Raw genomic sequence first — 14,858 nt, 5'->3', positions numbered from 1 at the left:
TAATATTTTTTTTAACTATAAAAAATATTTAGTAATATTTTTTTAATACCAATTATATAAATCAAGAAAATTACATAAATTAATATGTAAATTATTTTATATAATTTTTAATAATTGTGTAAATTTATTTTTATATATAAATAATACAAATTTTATTTTAATTATAAAAATTAATAAATTTTTAATTTTTAATTGTTTGGATTATTTAAATATTATTTTAAATTTACTTAATTTGTATAAATTACACAACATATTTTTTAATAATCTATATATTAGTTTATGTATTTTTTTTAAAAATTGTAATAAAATAAGAACAAATTTTTATACAATAATTTATTAATTTATAAAAAAATAAAATTTATAATAAAATAAATATATGTAAAATTAAATATTAAATATTTTATTTTAATTTATAAATTTTTTTAATTAAAAAATAATAACTCTTAACTAATGATACATATAAAATAGTATTTATAAAATTAATTAAACAAAAAAATTATATTAAAGGTTTATTGCTCATTCTGAAAAATAGGAAAAAATTATGGATTTAAAATTATAGGATGACCAAAATTAATTTAATATTTTATTAAATTTTTATAATATTTAAGATAACGGAGTAAATTTTTTCAATGTTTTTAAGATAATGAAATAACTGTTAGAAAAATATCTCATCGAGATTGTATTTGTCTTTAGAATAAATAAGTAATAATGTCTTCTTGTCTTTTAATTACGCAAAAAAATTATTGTTTTTTTTAATTTAATTTAAAATGTGTCATGATTTAAATTTAGTAAAATTTAATTATTAAAAAATATGGACAACACATTCTTTAACAATTAATGAAGGTCAAATTTAGTAAAAGACATTAATTCTTCGTGACAAATTACTATTTAGTTTATGTTAAGAGACACTCAAATTAAAAATATAATTATGTCTCAAAAAATCATCTTAATGTTTATAAATAAAATTCATTCAACAAACTAAAATTTAAGAGTTAATATAGTCTTATGACCTTTTTACTTTAATATTAATCAGACATTAAAAGAGTTTATTGATGTTTATGTTTTTATTTCATAACTTTAGTTTTTATTTTATTGATACATATCTTACATTGCATGTATATTTGATTTGACCAAACTCAAACCATTAGTAGGTCAACTGGATCTTCTTGTCTTTGAGATGGCAGTGGAGTTTGTTGGTCCAATCGCGAGAGAGAAAGTAAAGATACCAACAAAGACAATTTTTTTGGGAATAAACCAACAAAGACATTTTAATACTCAAATTAATACTTACATGATACGTATGCATGTGGTATATTTATAAGGTTCAGGTGAATTATCTTCCTAGATCTAGGTGAGTCACCGCTTGAATATACATAGGTTATGTTTGATTTTTTGTTGGGAAACTTAGCTTGAAAAGTAAATTTAGTTTAGTGACATATTTGGTTATTCACAAAAATAAGTTTGTACATGAAACATTTGCATAAAAATTTAATTTTATACCTATAAGACTTACTTGGATTATTTTTATAAATTCAATTTACAAACTTAAATTGAATCCTAACTTAAATTTACAGATTTTAATTCAAATATGTACGTATTCATGAAATTGTCATACAAGATGCAAGAATCTCCAACTATGAAATACTTTTGTGTCCTTGACATACATGACCCAAGCAAACATATATCCTTTGCATCTATATCAATAATAAAAAATATATATCTATCTTTCGTATACAAAATTTGTAGACTGATTTACTCTTTATTTACTTTTGAAAATTACATTTCAATCACAACAGTTATTATAGAAATAAAAAACAACTCCTCAATTGTGACAATACACGAATTACCTGTTTTCAACTAGTTATGTATAGCTCCTTAAAAAAAAAATAGTTACGTGTAAAGAGCAATGCAAGATGTAGGTCAAATGGCTTAATGAGCCTTTGATGGTCCCAAACAACTCTTTTGTTTAGCATATAAGAATTTGGGCGTGATAATCAAATTCTATTGTAGTCAAGTTTAATGATTTAGACTTGGAACAATATTGATGGAATGAAATAATGTAAGAAAATATAATAAAAAGACATTAGTTAAAATTTTCAAAATATGTTCTAATGTACGATTAAATAGAATTAAAACTTAAAGAATATATTATTTTTTTTTATCTCATTTAATGTGTTTTTTTAATTTAGAAAATGGGGAATATAATTTTAATTTAATGTTTTTCAATCTAATGTATTTGTTTATCTCATTAATGTATTTATGTTTTTAATTTAGTCATTTTATTTAATGTGTTTATTTTTCAATTTTTATCAATTTGATATTTATTAATTTCTTTATTAATATATTCACTTTTCATGTAATGAAATGGAGATTATTAATTTTTTCATCACAAAATATCTAAATTGATATGATAGAATAATTCAAACTTATTTAAGCTTATTCTGTTTCTTTTTTCTATCACTGAGCATTCATCATATTAACAAAACGATTATAAAAATTATTTTTTACAGTATAATAATTATTTTCTTAGTTAATGTTATCCTTGGGTTAAATGATCACGATTGTTGTAAAGTGCTATATTTATATTTGTGATAAATTAGCGAACAATTTGTATAATGTAGACTATAGAGTATGATAGGAATATTAAAAAAAAAACATAAGAATTTGGTTAAAATTTGATGTTTTGTTCTTAATTTTGTCTTTTGCAATTTTTTGTGTTAATTATGTGATGACTTTTGTCTTTACTTTTTAGTTGGTTACTTTTCCTCCCTCATCAATTATTTGAGGATATATTTTATTTTTTTTACAAAAATTATTTGGGGATATTTAGAAGGCCAGAGCTAGAAAGCGTGGAAACGCAAAGCCATTATATGACCACGTTGAAAATAATACACTCTTTTTTTACTGGAAAAAGAATAATATGACCACGTTAAAAATAATATACTTTGAAACTAGATAGTGTGTGGCTACTACGAAAGAGTGTGTGACTATAACGTTACATGTCATCACATTTACTCAATCAATTATAATAGTAGAATTATAGTAAATAAGTGTCGGAGTGAATAATCAAAGTTTTCATTTAATAATTGAGATATTATTCTATGTATAAATGAGTATGAATACAATATATTTTTATTTAGCGCAAATTATTAATTTAAGCCTCCCTTTAAAGATGTTTTTAATTAAGTAAAACTTTATTTTCAAATACTCTAGAGCTCAATGATTTTGGGAGTGTAAGTATGATATGAGAGAACAAAGTAATGTTCTTCTGCGTTAAAACTCATAAATTATGATAATATTAATAATTTGATACTTGAATTCTTTAATCAAGATAAATAGTTTTATTAGTCATTTAGGTATGGAGTTGCAATTAAAGATACTAATGTTTGAAGCTTTTTCATATCGTGCTTCAAGTCTTTTAACCTCGTGTCATTTTAAATGTCATAAGTATTTTCGTTAATTATAACATCATGTAAGTTTTACTACTCAACCTATCAACCAAGCTAAATCCTCCATCACAACTTCAATTCTTATTTGTGCTTACTATTATGAAATCACCACTTTTGGAAGTAAAAATTGTATAGTTTAACGATGTAGTTGTGATAGAAAAAAAATGAAAAAGAAAAGAAAACAATATTAATCAATCTTTGTGACAATTCTTCTTTTATTGTTCAGTAAACTCAAATCCTTACCAATGTTTGCTAAAATTGTAATTGCAATAACTATTTTAGTCTCTTTAGCTAGTTGTATGATGTTTGCTAAAATAACAATTCTGAAACGGTGAGCACAAACGGAGATTCAAGATGTGGCAGAAGGTTTGGGTTGAGTTGGTGGTTTTAGTGGTGGCACTTGTAGTTGTAGCGTCGACTAGTCAATATTCGTTGCATAAGTTGTAAGTCAATCCTAATAGTGTCGGATTAGCGTCTCAAGGTATTTTTATTATATGTTTTGATTTCTTATTTTCATTTTTTTAAATTTTTTTTTCATTTTGAAAAGATTAGAATTTTGAAAAAAATGTTTGGTTTGATTTCTTGTTTTTTAATTTTAAAAAATAAAAATACTGAAAAATGTGTTTTCAAAATGAGGTTTTTAATTTTAACTCAAAATGATAATTTTATTATTTTCAGTTTTTGGTTTGTTTGAAAGAATATTTTCACTAGAAATCCAATCAAATACATTTTTATTACCATTTTCTATTTCCAATGAAAATGAAAACAAAAAATAACCGAACCAAACCTCCTATTAGATTCTTCTTGCTTTGAAGTGTCAAACTAGAGACATGCACAAAATCCATGATAGTGCTTATTTAAGGCCCACTTGTGTTTTAGAGTAAGTGCTAAAATATGAATTCCTTACCGTGTTACAATTTATGATTTAAATTATGATTTTTTTGTTATATGTAAAAATTAAAGATAATATTAAGGGATTTATTTAAATTATGATATAAGATTATTTTTAAGTGTTAATAATTTTTAAAAAATCATTTAAATTTGATTTATTGATAAAGATAAAATATGATAGATTGAAAGAAATGAATAATTAAGAAGATCAATTATATAAATGAAGATAAAAAGATAATGTTTTAAAATAGTTGATAGATAATTTTTTTGGTGCAGTGTATGGAATGAATCTCCAAACCATAGAAAGAAAGAACATTGATACTATTTAGTTGGAAAAACCGAGGCTAAAAGTTTATTCTGATTTATAACATAAAGAGAAAATTAATGACAATAATTAAGAACAAATATTGAAATTTAATTTAGAGTAAAAGTAAAGTAGGGTAAGTTAAAGAAGGATAGTTTATAATGATTAAGAGATAAGTTTTTTAGCTAGTTGCATAAATTAGGTATGAAATGCATCTCCAAAGAAAGAAAAAAAAAAGAATATAGATAAAATTTATTTGAGAGTGTAAAAATGAGAACTTCACTCTCCAAATTGTATATTTTAATTTATAGATATTATTTATCTAACAATTCAATTTAAAAAATGCTGTACAAAAACACTTCAATTTAAAAGATAAATTAAATAATTTGAATCATTGTTGAGTAAAATAATGATCAAATATTACACAGGCATGCATGACAAAGTATGTATATACTTTTATTTTTGATGTAGAAAGTACGTATATACTAAAATTCCAACAGTTAATCTCTCAATGATTAATATTACATACTTTACTTTTATCTATTTTAGAATATGCAGCTTTAAGAGGAGATTATTTTTATTTTATTTTTTTACAAGTATTATTTTTAATCTAAATTAATTTCATAAATATTTTATATCGAAAATTCTAAGCCCTCGTTGTTCTCTTTTTGGTTACCTTGTTAACATGGAATTGAAAGTCTGCGTCTCGGGAGAAGCCGGCTTATATCTTCCCACTGTGAACAACACAAATACAGAATACTCCCACTCTCCCACTCTTCAGATCCGTGCTTGTGGCTAAATCGCCATGGCCATGACGATTAGGGTTTTCCTCATCCTTCTACTCTTTCTCTCATCTACTCATCTCAGTTACTCGCTTTACGAAGATCAAGTTGGCCTCATGGATTGGTGAGTTCAATTACTCTTATTTATTCACACGGTCAAAGGTTTTTCCATCACTGAATGCTCCCTTAACACGTGCGGTTTTTCGTTCCATTCCTCCAACTCAATTCGTTTTAATTCGGTTTCATCTAATTTATAATTTGAAACTTGTTGATGTTGTTACTACTTGCAGCTTAATCTAAAGTTCAATTGCTTTATTGAACGATTATCCATTTGAGTAGAACCATGTTTAGACAGGAAATTTTCTGATTCTAAGGCCTGATTTGCGTATTATGTGGTTTAAATGTTAGTAACTACTGAATATGTTTGGATACTAATTGTAGGCATCAACAGTACATTGGGAAAGTAAAGCACGCTTTGTTCCATACTCAAAAGTCTGGACGCAAGCGTGTTTTAGTATCCACCGAAGAGAATGTTGTAGCTTCACTCGACCTTCGTCGTGGAGAGATTTGTAAGTCTGATTTGTTTAACTTCCCTTGCGGACTCCATTAAGTTAGTTGTTATGAATGTAATGTTCTCTATGAAGCTCCAATAAAGTACGATCAACGTTGTACTTAATAAAGTTGAACTGGTTTAAAAGTAAATCAAGTCTTCTCCTGCAATACCCTTTGCTTGCTTAGCTATTTGTTTTCTTTGTTTAGAATCAGAAAATGCTGAACTGTGTTTTGTTGCTTGCAGTTTGGAGGCATGTTCTTGGGACCAATGATGTTGTTGATGGACTTGACATTGCCCTGGGAAAATGTATTATGCTTAACCTTTGACTGTGTAAAACAATACTACATGCTATCTATTCTTTACTGTATTACAAAGAAGTTTTACTGTACTTTTACAGTTGATCCTTTGCCATTATTTTTTCTTTTTGTACTCAGTTCAATTTATTCAAAACTTTTATGCCCCTTGAAAATATATATATGTTTGGATATCAACTGGATGCTCATATATTACCTCATAAAATGCATAGTCAAAAGCCAATCCTGTTGTTGAATTTTCTATTGTAATTCTCAACCGTGGTGGTAGCACATAAAGATCTTGGAATTGGAGATCTAGATCCCAGGCTCGTCAACAACATGCTTGCATGACTCTAATTGTGGGAAGACATCAAAGTTTAAACTGCTTTCTCACAAAAAAGATAAAAGTTTTTAGTTCCATTTCCTCCCCAATTTTAAGTGTCTAATATCCAAATCTCCTTTGGTTATATGCATCTTTGAAGGCAATAAAGTTCTTTGTATTTATTGTCCCTTTTGAGTAATGATGTAAAATCAATTGAAGGATGTCTGATGTTTGCATGACTACACAACATTATCACAGACTTACAATGATTTCTTAGCTTCAAGTTTCATTAATTAATATTTGCTTGTCAGCTTATTGTTACTTTGTTAGAGTAAATTGTTTTCTGTATTGAGATTTTTTTAAATGTTTAGCTTACATTGGTGATCAAATTCATTAAGTTTTCTTTTAAATGCTTCAGATGTCATAACTCTTTCCTCGGATGGAAGTATATTGAGAGCATGGAACCTTCCTGATGGACAGATGGTTTGGGAGTCTTTCCTTCAGGGATCAGTGGCATCAAAGTCAATATTATACATTCCAGTGAGTGAATAGCTTTTTGTTGTTGATTTTCTAAATACTATATATATATATTTGTAGATTTATCTGAAATATGATATGTGTTTTTCTTATTGGGTAAAGTAAGAAAGTTTGAAAATTGTAAAAGGCGAAAAAAATAGTATTTGATAAAGGGTATAACATCCTATAGAGTGATGAAAAGGACTCATATAGAGTGAAACATAAGTATTACATTTAGACTTCTAATAGGCACAACATTTTCAACCAAGTAATTGGGCACAAGTGATTAATGTGCTGAAGTTAAGGTTGAATTGTTCAGATAGTACCCGAGTTCGATTCTTGACAGAAACAATTCTTGGCCAGACTTTACTTACCTCCCGGTCGAACTCCAGATTAGTCAGGGTCCTTTTCCCTTGATGAACTGGAGGGTTAAGACAAAAAAAAAAATTTAGACTTCTACCTTGGACATAATTAGAGAAATCCTCCTTGAAATATAAATTGAGTTAAATGCCTATGCCAATTTGGTGACCTAGCTTGATACTTGTAGATTCAAGCCTCCCTTTCTAGCTAAGTGCATGGTGCTAATGCAAACACATTTCCACAGTATTTTTCCTTCCTCTGCATATGAACACTGGTTTTTGAGAGAACACTAGAACAGGATGGTGTTGTTTGCAATACACGATTCCAGGTAGGTGACACCAGTACCCACCTAGTGGGAAAATACTGTTATTGTTATTGCATGCGTGGAAGCCCCAAAACTAAGTTACTTTCATTCAACAGAGTCTGAAAGTTTGAAGTAATTTGGCCAATCAAATTATTTGGACTCATGTCCCTTATCCAGTGAAGTTTCCTCATGTACCTAATGAGCACCTTCAGTATTTTTTGTGATCAGTAACATGAACCTGCATTAGGCTTCCCTTTTGCTGTCACAAACCTGTTGCTTTATTTAACTGTAGCTGAACCTAAGAGTCTATGAGTGTTTTCCATACATGTTCAATTAAGTGCTGTTTTTAATTGTGCAGAAAAACCTGAAAGCCGACAAGGATGATTTGATCCTTGTTTTTGGTAAAGGTTGTCTCCATGCTGTTTCCAGCATAGATGGTGAAGTTCTCTGGAAGAAAGATTTTGTGGGTGAAAGGTATGACAGATTTAGAGTTTAATTAGCAAAATGTTCTTTTTAAAGCTTGATTTTCCATTAACATTGTTATCTTCATATTTTCAGCATTGAGGTTAACCATATTATTCAGTCTACCGACGAGATATATGTAGCTGGTTTTGTTGGTTCTTCAAAGTTTTATGTGTATGGATTGAATGCTAAGAATGGAGAATTGCTAAAGAATGATCATAAAGCACTTCCTTGTGATACTTTTGGGGAATTATTATCAGTCTCAGGTGATAAGTTTGTTGTGTTGGATAAAACGAGGTCTAAGATACTAACAATAAACATCAAGAATGGAGAGATTAGTTACAAACAGAAGCCTATTTCAGACCTCATCGAGGATTCATCTGGACAGGCAGTAATATTACCATCAAGGCTTCCAGAGTTGTTTGCATTACGTATCAATTCCCATGTTCTTTTAATTAAAGTGACAAATGAAGGTGAGTTGGTGCTGGTTGACAAAATTAATAATGCAGCAGCTGTTAGCGATGCTTTGTCAATTCCAGAGGGTCAGCATGCTTTTGCATTTGTTCAACATGAAGACAGTAAAATTCACCTATTTGTAAAGGATGTTAATGATTGGAATGGTGATTTGCTCAAGGAAAGAGTAGTAATAGACCATCAAAGAGGGAACGTTGATAAGATTTTTATAAACAATTATGTGAGGACAGATAGATCTTACGGTTTTAGAGCATTGATGGTAATGGAGGATCATTCACTCTTATTAGTACAACAAGGAGAAATTGTCTGGAGTAGAGAGGATGGTCTTGCATCAGTTGTAGATGTAACCGCATCTGAACTACCTGTGGAAAAGGAAGGTGTATCTGTGGCAAAAGTGGAACAGAACCTCTTTGAATGGCTTAAGGTATGCCTTTGATAATTTTAATCAGGATATCATCCTGCATAATTTCTCACGCACACATTGGTTTACACTGGTGTAACCATGCAAGACTTAGCACTCTTACATCATTTAATAACATTGTATATATTGTGTTTTTTTACTGATCCAACATAGAAATATAATTGTATATTACCTTTTTTTTTTTATCAGCATAATTGTATATTACCTTATTTGTGTCAAATCTAAAAAATAATTAAGCAACAGCAAGAATATGATCAAATGGTTCTTATTTTATATATTTCAAAAGCATACATTAACATTTACTGTGATGTATATCAATGGTGTATCAAGTAATTTTGGATTATTCTAAGACATGTAGATATAATCTATATAATAAGAACTTTCAATCCAATAGCAAGTTTTGAATCTTAATATAGATTTGTCCAATTAAAAGTTATTGAATGATGCAAGTGACTTTGACTTACACTAGTGTAAAGTGATCTCTAATTTTGTGTGTGTACTATTTTTTTTTAAAATTAGAACAGCCAGCAGCAAGCCCATGCTTTGCATGGGAAAAAGCCCTCAACCCATAAAATCAAAAATTCAAAATTGCACTTCACTCGCACAGAGACAACTAAATTGCCTTCTGGAGGGGGAAAAAATAACAGAATGCTGAGATGTGCAACTTGCGTAGATAGTTTTATTATATCTGTAGATTAGGGATTGAGGTTTTTATGTGGATATCATTAACTACTTTTCTAACGGTAGATTTTTTATGCAATGATTTATTATTGAAAGGGACATGTGCTGAAGCTCAAAGGAACTTTAATGATTGCAAGTGCTGAGGATGTAGTAGCTATTCAAGCGCTGAGGTTAAGGAGTTCCGAGAAAAGCAAAATGACTCGTGATCATAATGGTTTTCGTAAGTTGCTTATAGTACTTACAAGGGCAGGAAAGGTTTTTGCTTTGCACACTGGAGATGGGCGTGTAGTTTGGTCTATTCTACTTCATACTCTGCGTAAAACAGAAGTGTGTGAACATCCGATTGGGCTTAACATTTATCAGTGGCAGGTTCCACATCATCATGCATTGGATGAGAATCCTTCTATCCTTGTAGTTGGGCGATGTGGACCAAGTTTGGCTGCACCATCTGTTCTTTCTTTTATTGATGCATACACAGGGAAGGAACTCAATTCTTTGAGTCTTGCTCATACTGTTGCTCAAGTTATTCCACTGCCTTATACTGATTCAACTGAACAGCGTCTGCATCTAATTATAGACATAAACCGATATGCATACCTATACCCAAGAACTTCTGAAGCTATTGGCATTCTGCAACGTGAATTTTCAAATGTGTACTGGTACTCAGTTGATGCTGATAATGGTGTTATCAGAGGTCATGCCTTGAAGAGCAATTGCATTCACAAAGTAGTGGATGAATACTGCTTTGACTTCAGGAATTTATGGTCTATTGTATTCCCATCTGAATCAGAAAAGATTATTGCAACAGTAACAAGAAAATCAAATGAGGTATGGTGCCTTTGGCATTGAGTTTTTATTAATTAAAAGAGCATTTTTTTATAAAATAAAATTGATTGTTATATTGTACTTTGTCTATAGTTACCTTTTCATGTTTTCATAAAATATAAATCTTCTGTCAGATATATAAACTTGCATTATTTAAAATCCTTATTGCTTGTAATAAATAGGAGTTTAGAAGTTGCCTTTTACTTATGGTGGGTTTTATTACTAATCAATAGCATTAAAGAGTGGGTTTAAATTTGGAAGGATTTTACAAATGAATTTTTTTATCTACCAATAATCATGTAGAGTAATGTTTTCCATCTAGGTTGTTCATACTCAAGCAAAAGTTATGACTGACCACGATGTCATGTATAAGTATGTATCGAAGAATGTACTTTTTGTCGCAAATGCAGCACCAAAAGCCAGTGGGGAAATTGGAACAGCCACCCCAGAGGAGGCATCGTTGGTCATCTATATCATTGATACTGTGACTGGTCGCATATTGCATCGCATGACACACCATGGTTGCCAGGGTCCTGTTCATGCTGTAAGTTTTTGAACCACATTCTCATTTAAAAGGTGAAAGCTAAAATTTTTGAATTTCTTACATGATTATTTCTTGTATAGGTATTTAGTGAAAACTGGGTTGTCTACCACTATTTTAATCTCAGAGCACACAGATATGAGATGTCAGTTGTTGAGGTCTATGATCAGTCTCGAGCGGTATGTCTTTTAACTTGCGTATCTTCATTTAATGAGCCCCCCTCTCTTGTTTTGGCATATGTTATTATCATTCTTTTGGGTACTAATCTATGCTCATTCTGATGTGATATCCTTGAATGTAATTCACAGGATAACAAAGATGTCTGGAAGTTTGTTCTTGGGAAGCATAATCTTACATCACCCATCTCTTCTTATTATCGAGCAGAAGTTGTTACAAAATCACAGTCATACTTTTTTACCCATTCTGTGAAAGCAATAGAGGTGACTTCGACGGCCAAGGGTATAACCTCTAAGCAGCTTCTTATTGGAACAATTGGTGATCAGGTTGGAATTAATTACACTACTGAGTTTTTCAACTTGAGATTAACAGAGACAATCTGCTTTTTTTTTTCCCTGTATCAAAAAAATCTTACATTTTGGGAGTCAACTGGGAACCTTTTTCCAGGTTCTGGCACTTGATAAACGCTTTTTGGATCCCCGGCGCACACTTAATCCCTCACAAGCTGAAAAAGAAGAAGGAATTATTCCTCTTACCGATTCATTGCCCATCATTTCTCAGGTATTTAGTCTCTTAAATTTCTTCTTGTTCAATACCCCCACACACCAAAAAAAATATCCTTGTTCTTTTTCTATATGTATGAAATAAAGAAAAAACTTAACAAATGTTGCAATCATTGCATATGATAATTCTCAATGTATGTACGGTGTTAGCGTGTTTTTCTTAATCTGTCTAGAATTATTTCCTTTTTCATAGTAAATATTAAATTACTTTTTTGGTGAGGGGGATAGAGTACATTGAAAAGAGGATAGGGGTTGGGGACCTATTTTGGATGACAAAAAACTGAAGGGCTATGCTCTTTATCCTTAGGATAGTTCAGAGGCTAAGCACATAACGTTCACCCATTTCCATGCATGAATAAAGTGTGCAGTCATTTCTGGTATGGTTATAAACTTATAGGTCCTCCCCCTTTTACTTGCTGTGGTCATCATTTGTATATTTCCCTCAATTGGCAAGAAGGGTGGTAGGTCTACTTAAGAAAATACATATTAGCGAGTTTTGTATTTATCAATAACTTCAACCCCATGCTTCTCCTTGAGCTTAATGTACTCCTTAACATGAATTTCATATTCGTTCTGCTTGAATTTCTGCAGTCCTACATTACACATTCCCTTAAAGTGGAAGGTCTCCGAGGCATTGTAACTGTGCCTGCCAAGCTGGAGTCTACATCCCTCGTCTTTGCCTATGGAGTAGATCTATTTTTTACTCAGATTGCTCCTTCTAGGACTTACGATTCACTAACTGAAGATTTCAGCTATGCTCTACTTCTTCTTACAATTGTTGCACTTGTCGCTGCAATATTTGTCACTTGGGTATTATCCCAGAGGAAAGATCTACAAGAGAAATGGAGATGATCTGTCCTCCATTTTTGCCTTGCAATCTCTAGTTTTCAAGTTTTAAGTAGGTTTATCTGTTTTCTTTGTTAGTTATTAGTTCGAATTTTGAAATCTTGTAGCTTGAATTGCAAAAGTAATGTAAAATTCCATTACATTCTATTGTTTGAGGTTGAATGGAGGATCTTTTAATTTTAATGATGTAAATTGAGGAGTATGAAAGATAATCATAAACTTCCGAGGCCGGTGGCATTGTGAAATAAGTATGGTAGGCTTATGTTGATGAAATATTTTGCTCCTATTCTAAGTGCAATGTTTCATTTTCAACTACGAGGTCGCAAAAACATTATTGATCTCCTATCCAATCATTTTCCTTTTCTAATTAGTTACAACCAGTTCATTAATTTTAATTGCTTTGATATTTTAATATACGAGCGTACGGTTGTTACTGTCAATATTTTGGTCGTTAGTATTTGAAGCCTTTTGTGTTAGGGCGAGAGGTTAGGTTTGTCATGAATGTTTTATCATTGTTGTTAAGGTAAAATATTAGTAAATGCTTCTTTTATGCCGGAGCCATTACTTTGATACATTGAAACTGCAGTAGTTTAATTGTTTAGTTCAGCGTTGCTCCAGGTATTCAATGTATCGAAATAATGGATTGAGATCCTCTACAGTTTTTAAAAGAACTACATATTGATCTCATTCATTAAAATTTTCTTATTTTTAATAAAATTAATTTGTAAATATTGTTCAATAAATCTAAATTAAAATATAATTTATATATAAAAGATATTCAAACAAGTATGCGTAGGTTAAAATACTATTTATTATAAAAGTTAATAATTTTAATTATATAGCAATATATGATAAGATTATATCACTATTTCATTTCAATTAAATTGTTTTACAACATCATTATGTTGGAGCACTTCAAACATTTTAATGGGTTATAGGATGAAAAGAGAAAGTAAAAGAAAGGAAGGAAGAAAACAGTGGGTGATTGTAAAGAAATACTATAGATTAATGGATTTTTTACGTATACAGTCTATCGTATGTTCGTATCATCTTTGAGAGACTCACTACTATTTAAGATAGTAATTTAAAGATGAGCGTGCGTCTTAACTCTTAACAGTTCGTTCACTTTGGCTTTCAGCATGCTCCACGCCATTATTCCTGTATCAATGCTTTGAATCTTATCATCTCAATCTTGAACTTAACGTTCGTTAATAACAATATTTTATTTTCAGATAAAAAATAAAAAGTATATTTTTGTCATAATTATAAAATTCTTAAGCATATTATATGATAAATTGATGTCATATGTACCAAACTAATAATTGACGTAGGTTTTTTTTTTCTTTTTACATAAATTGACGTAGGTTTTTTATTTTAAAAAGAGGTTACCAATTTTTGTTTATAATTTTAATTATATGTCCTACCTATATACTTTATTATTGAATATTAATTAATCGAAACTGACCATAGCAGAAAGCCAGAAACTCACTAAATGCGTATCTAATCTGTACTGTTGAGATTTAATTGAAAAGAAATGGATGTATAAACTTCTTAATACCCTCTTCCTAACATTCTTTTAATCCAGTCATATTTGGGTGTTGAAAAAGAAGGATACTAGAGAGTGTGAGATTAACGTTCCTCTTGTTATATTATTTGTATGACAAAGTCCTACAACATTATTTTTCATCTCTTTTTTTAATGGTATTTTTCATCTCTAGCTCTTTATTATATCAATTATTTCATTTCACATTTAGCCTATTCTCTTCCCCCTCAATTATTAAAAAAATAATTATATATAAAAATGTAACTTTAAAAAGATTAATGCGTAAAAATCGAAGATTGATTGAATGGTTAAAAAAAATAAAAAAAATGAGAGAGAAAAACTTCAAATCTTCCACAATTTTGTATATAAGATTGATTGGATGGTTAAAATAAATAAATAAAAAATGAGAGAGAAAGATTTCAAATCTTCTACAACTTTATTAAAAAAAATTGAAAGATTGTTGCCACCACAAGATTCAATCCTATGCCCTACTACTCAAATAAAAGAGAATTAACCAATAATCCATATTGCTTTGCTTAGACTTGACTCAT

At 29.7% G+C, this 14,858-nt stretch overlaps 1 protein-coding gene across 1 annotated transcript; it reads left to right on the top strand.

Annotated features, from left to right (window-relative positions):
* Window positions 1-5,305: 5,305 nt before the first annotated feature.
* On the top strand, window positions 5,306-13,009 carry LOC100807708 (ER membrane protein complex subunit 1). The gene is made up of 12 exons (XM_003522653.5): window positions 5,306-5,550; window positions 5,868-5,995; window positions 6,223-6,285; window positions 7,013-7,134; window positions 8,133-8,248; window positions 8,333-9,134; window positions 9,909-10,640; window positions 10,960-11,181; window positions 11,262-11,357; window positions 11,487-11,681; window positions 11,803-11,916; window positions 12,510-13,009. The coding sequence occupies exons 1-12, from the start codon at window positions 5,450-5,452 to the stop codon at window positions 12,768-12,770; spliced, it is 2,952 nt and encodes a 983-aa protein (XP_003522701.1). The 5' UTR covers window positions 5,306-5,449; the 3' UTR covers window positions 12,771-13,009.
* The last annotated feature ends 1,849 nt before the right edge of the window (window positions 13,010-14,858 follow it).

The sequence above is a fragment of the Glycine max genome, chromosome 4 (assembly GCF_000004515.6).
Source record: "Glycine max cultivar Williams 82 chromosome 4, Glycine_max_v4.0, whole genome shotgun sequence".
In the NCBI taxonomy this organism is placed as follows: Eukaryota; Viridiplantae; Streptophyta; class Magnoliopsida; order Fabales; family Fabaceae; genus Glycine; species Glycine max.
The sequence above is the reverse complement of the archived record's forward strand: the minus strand, read 5'-3'. Positions and strand labels throughout refer to the sequence as shown.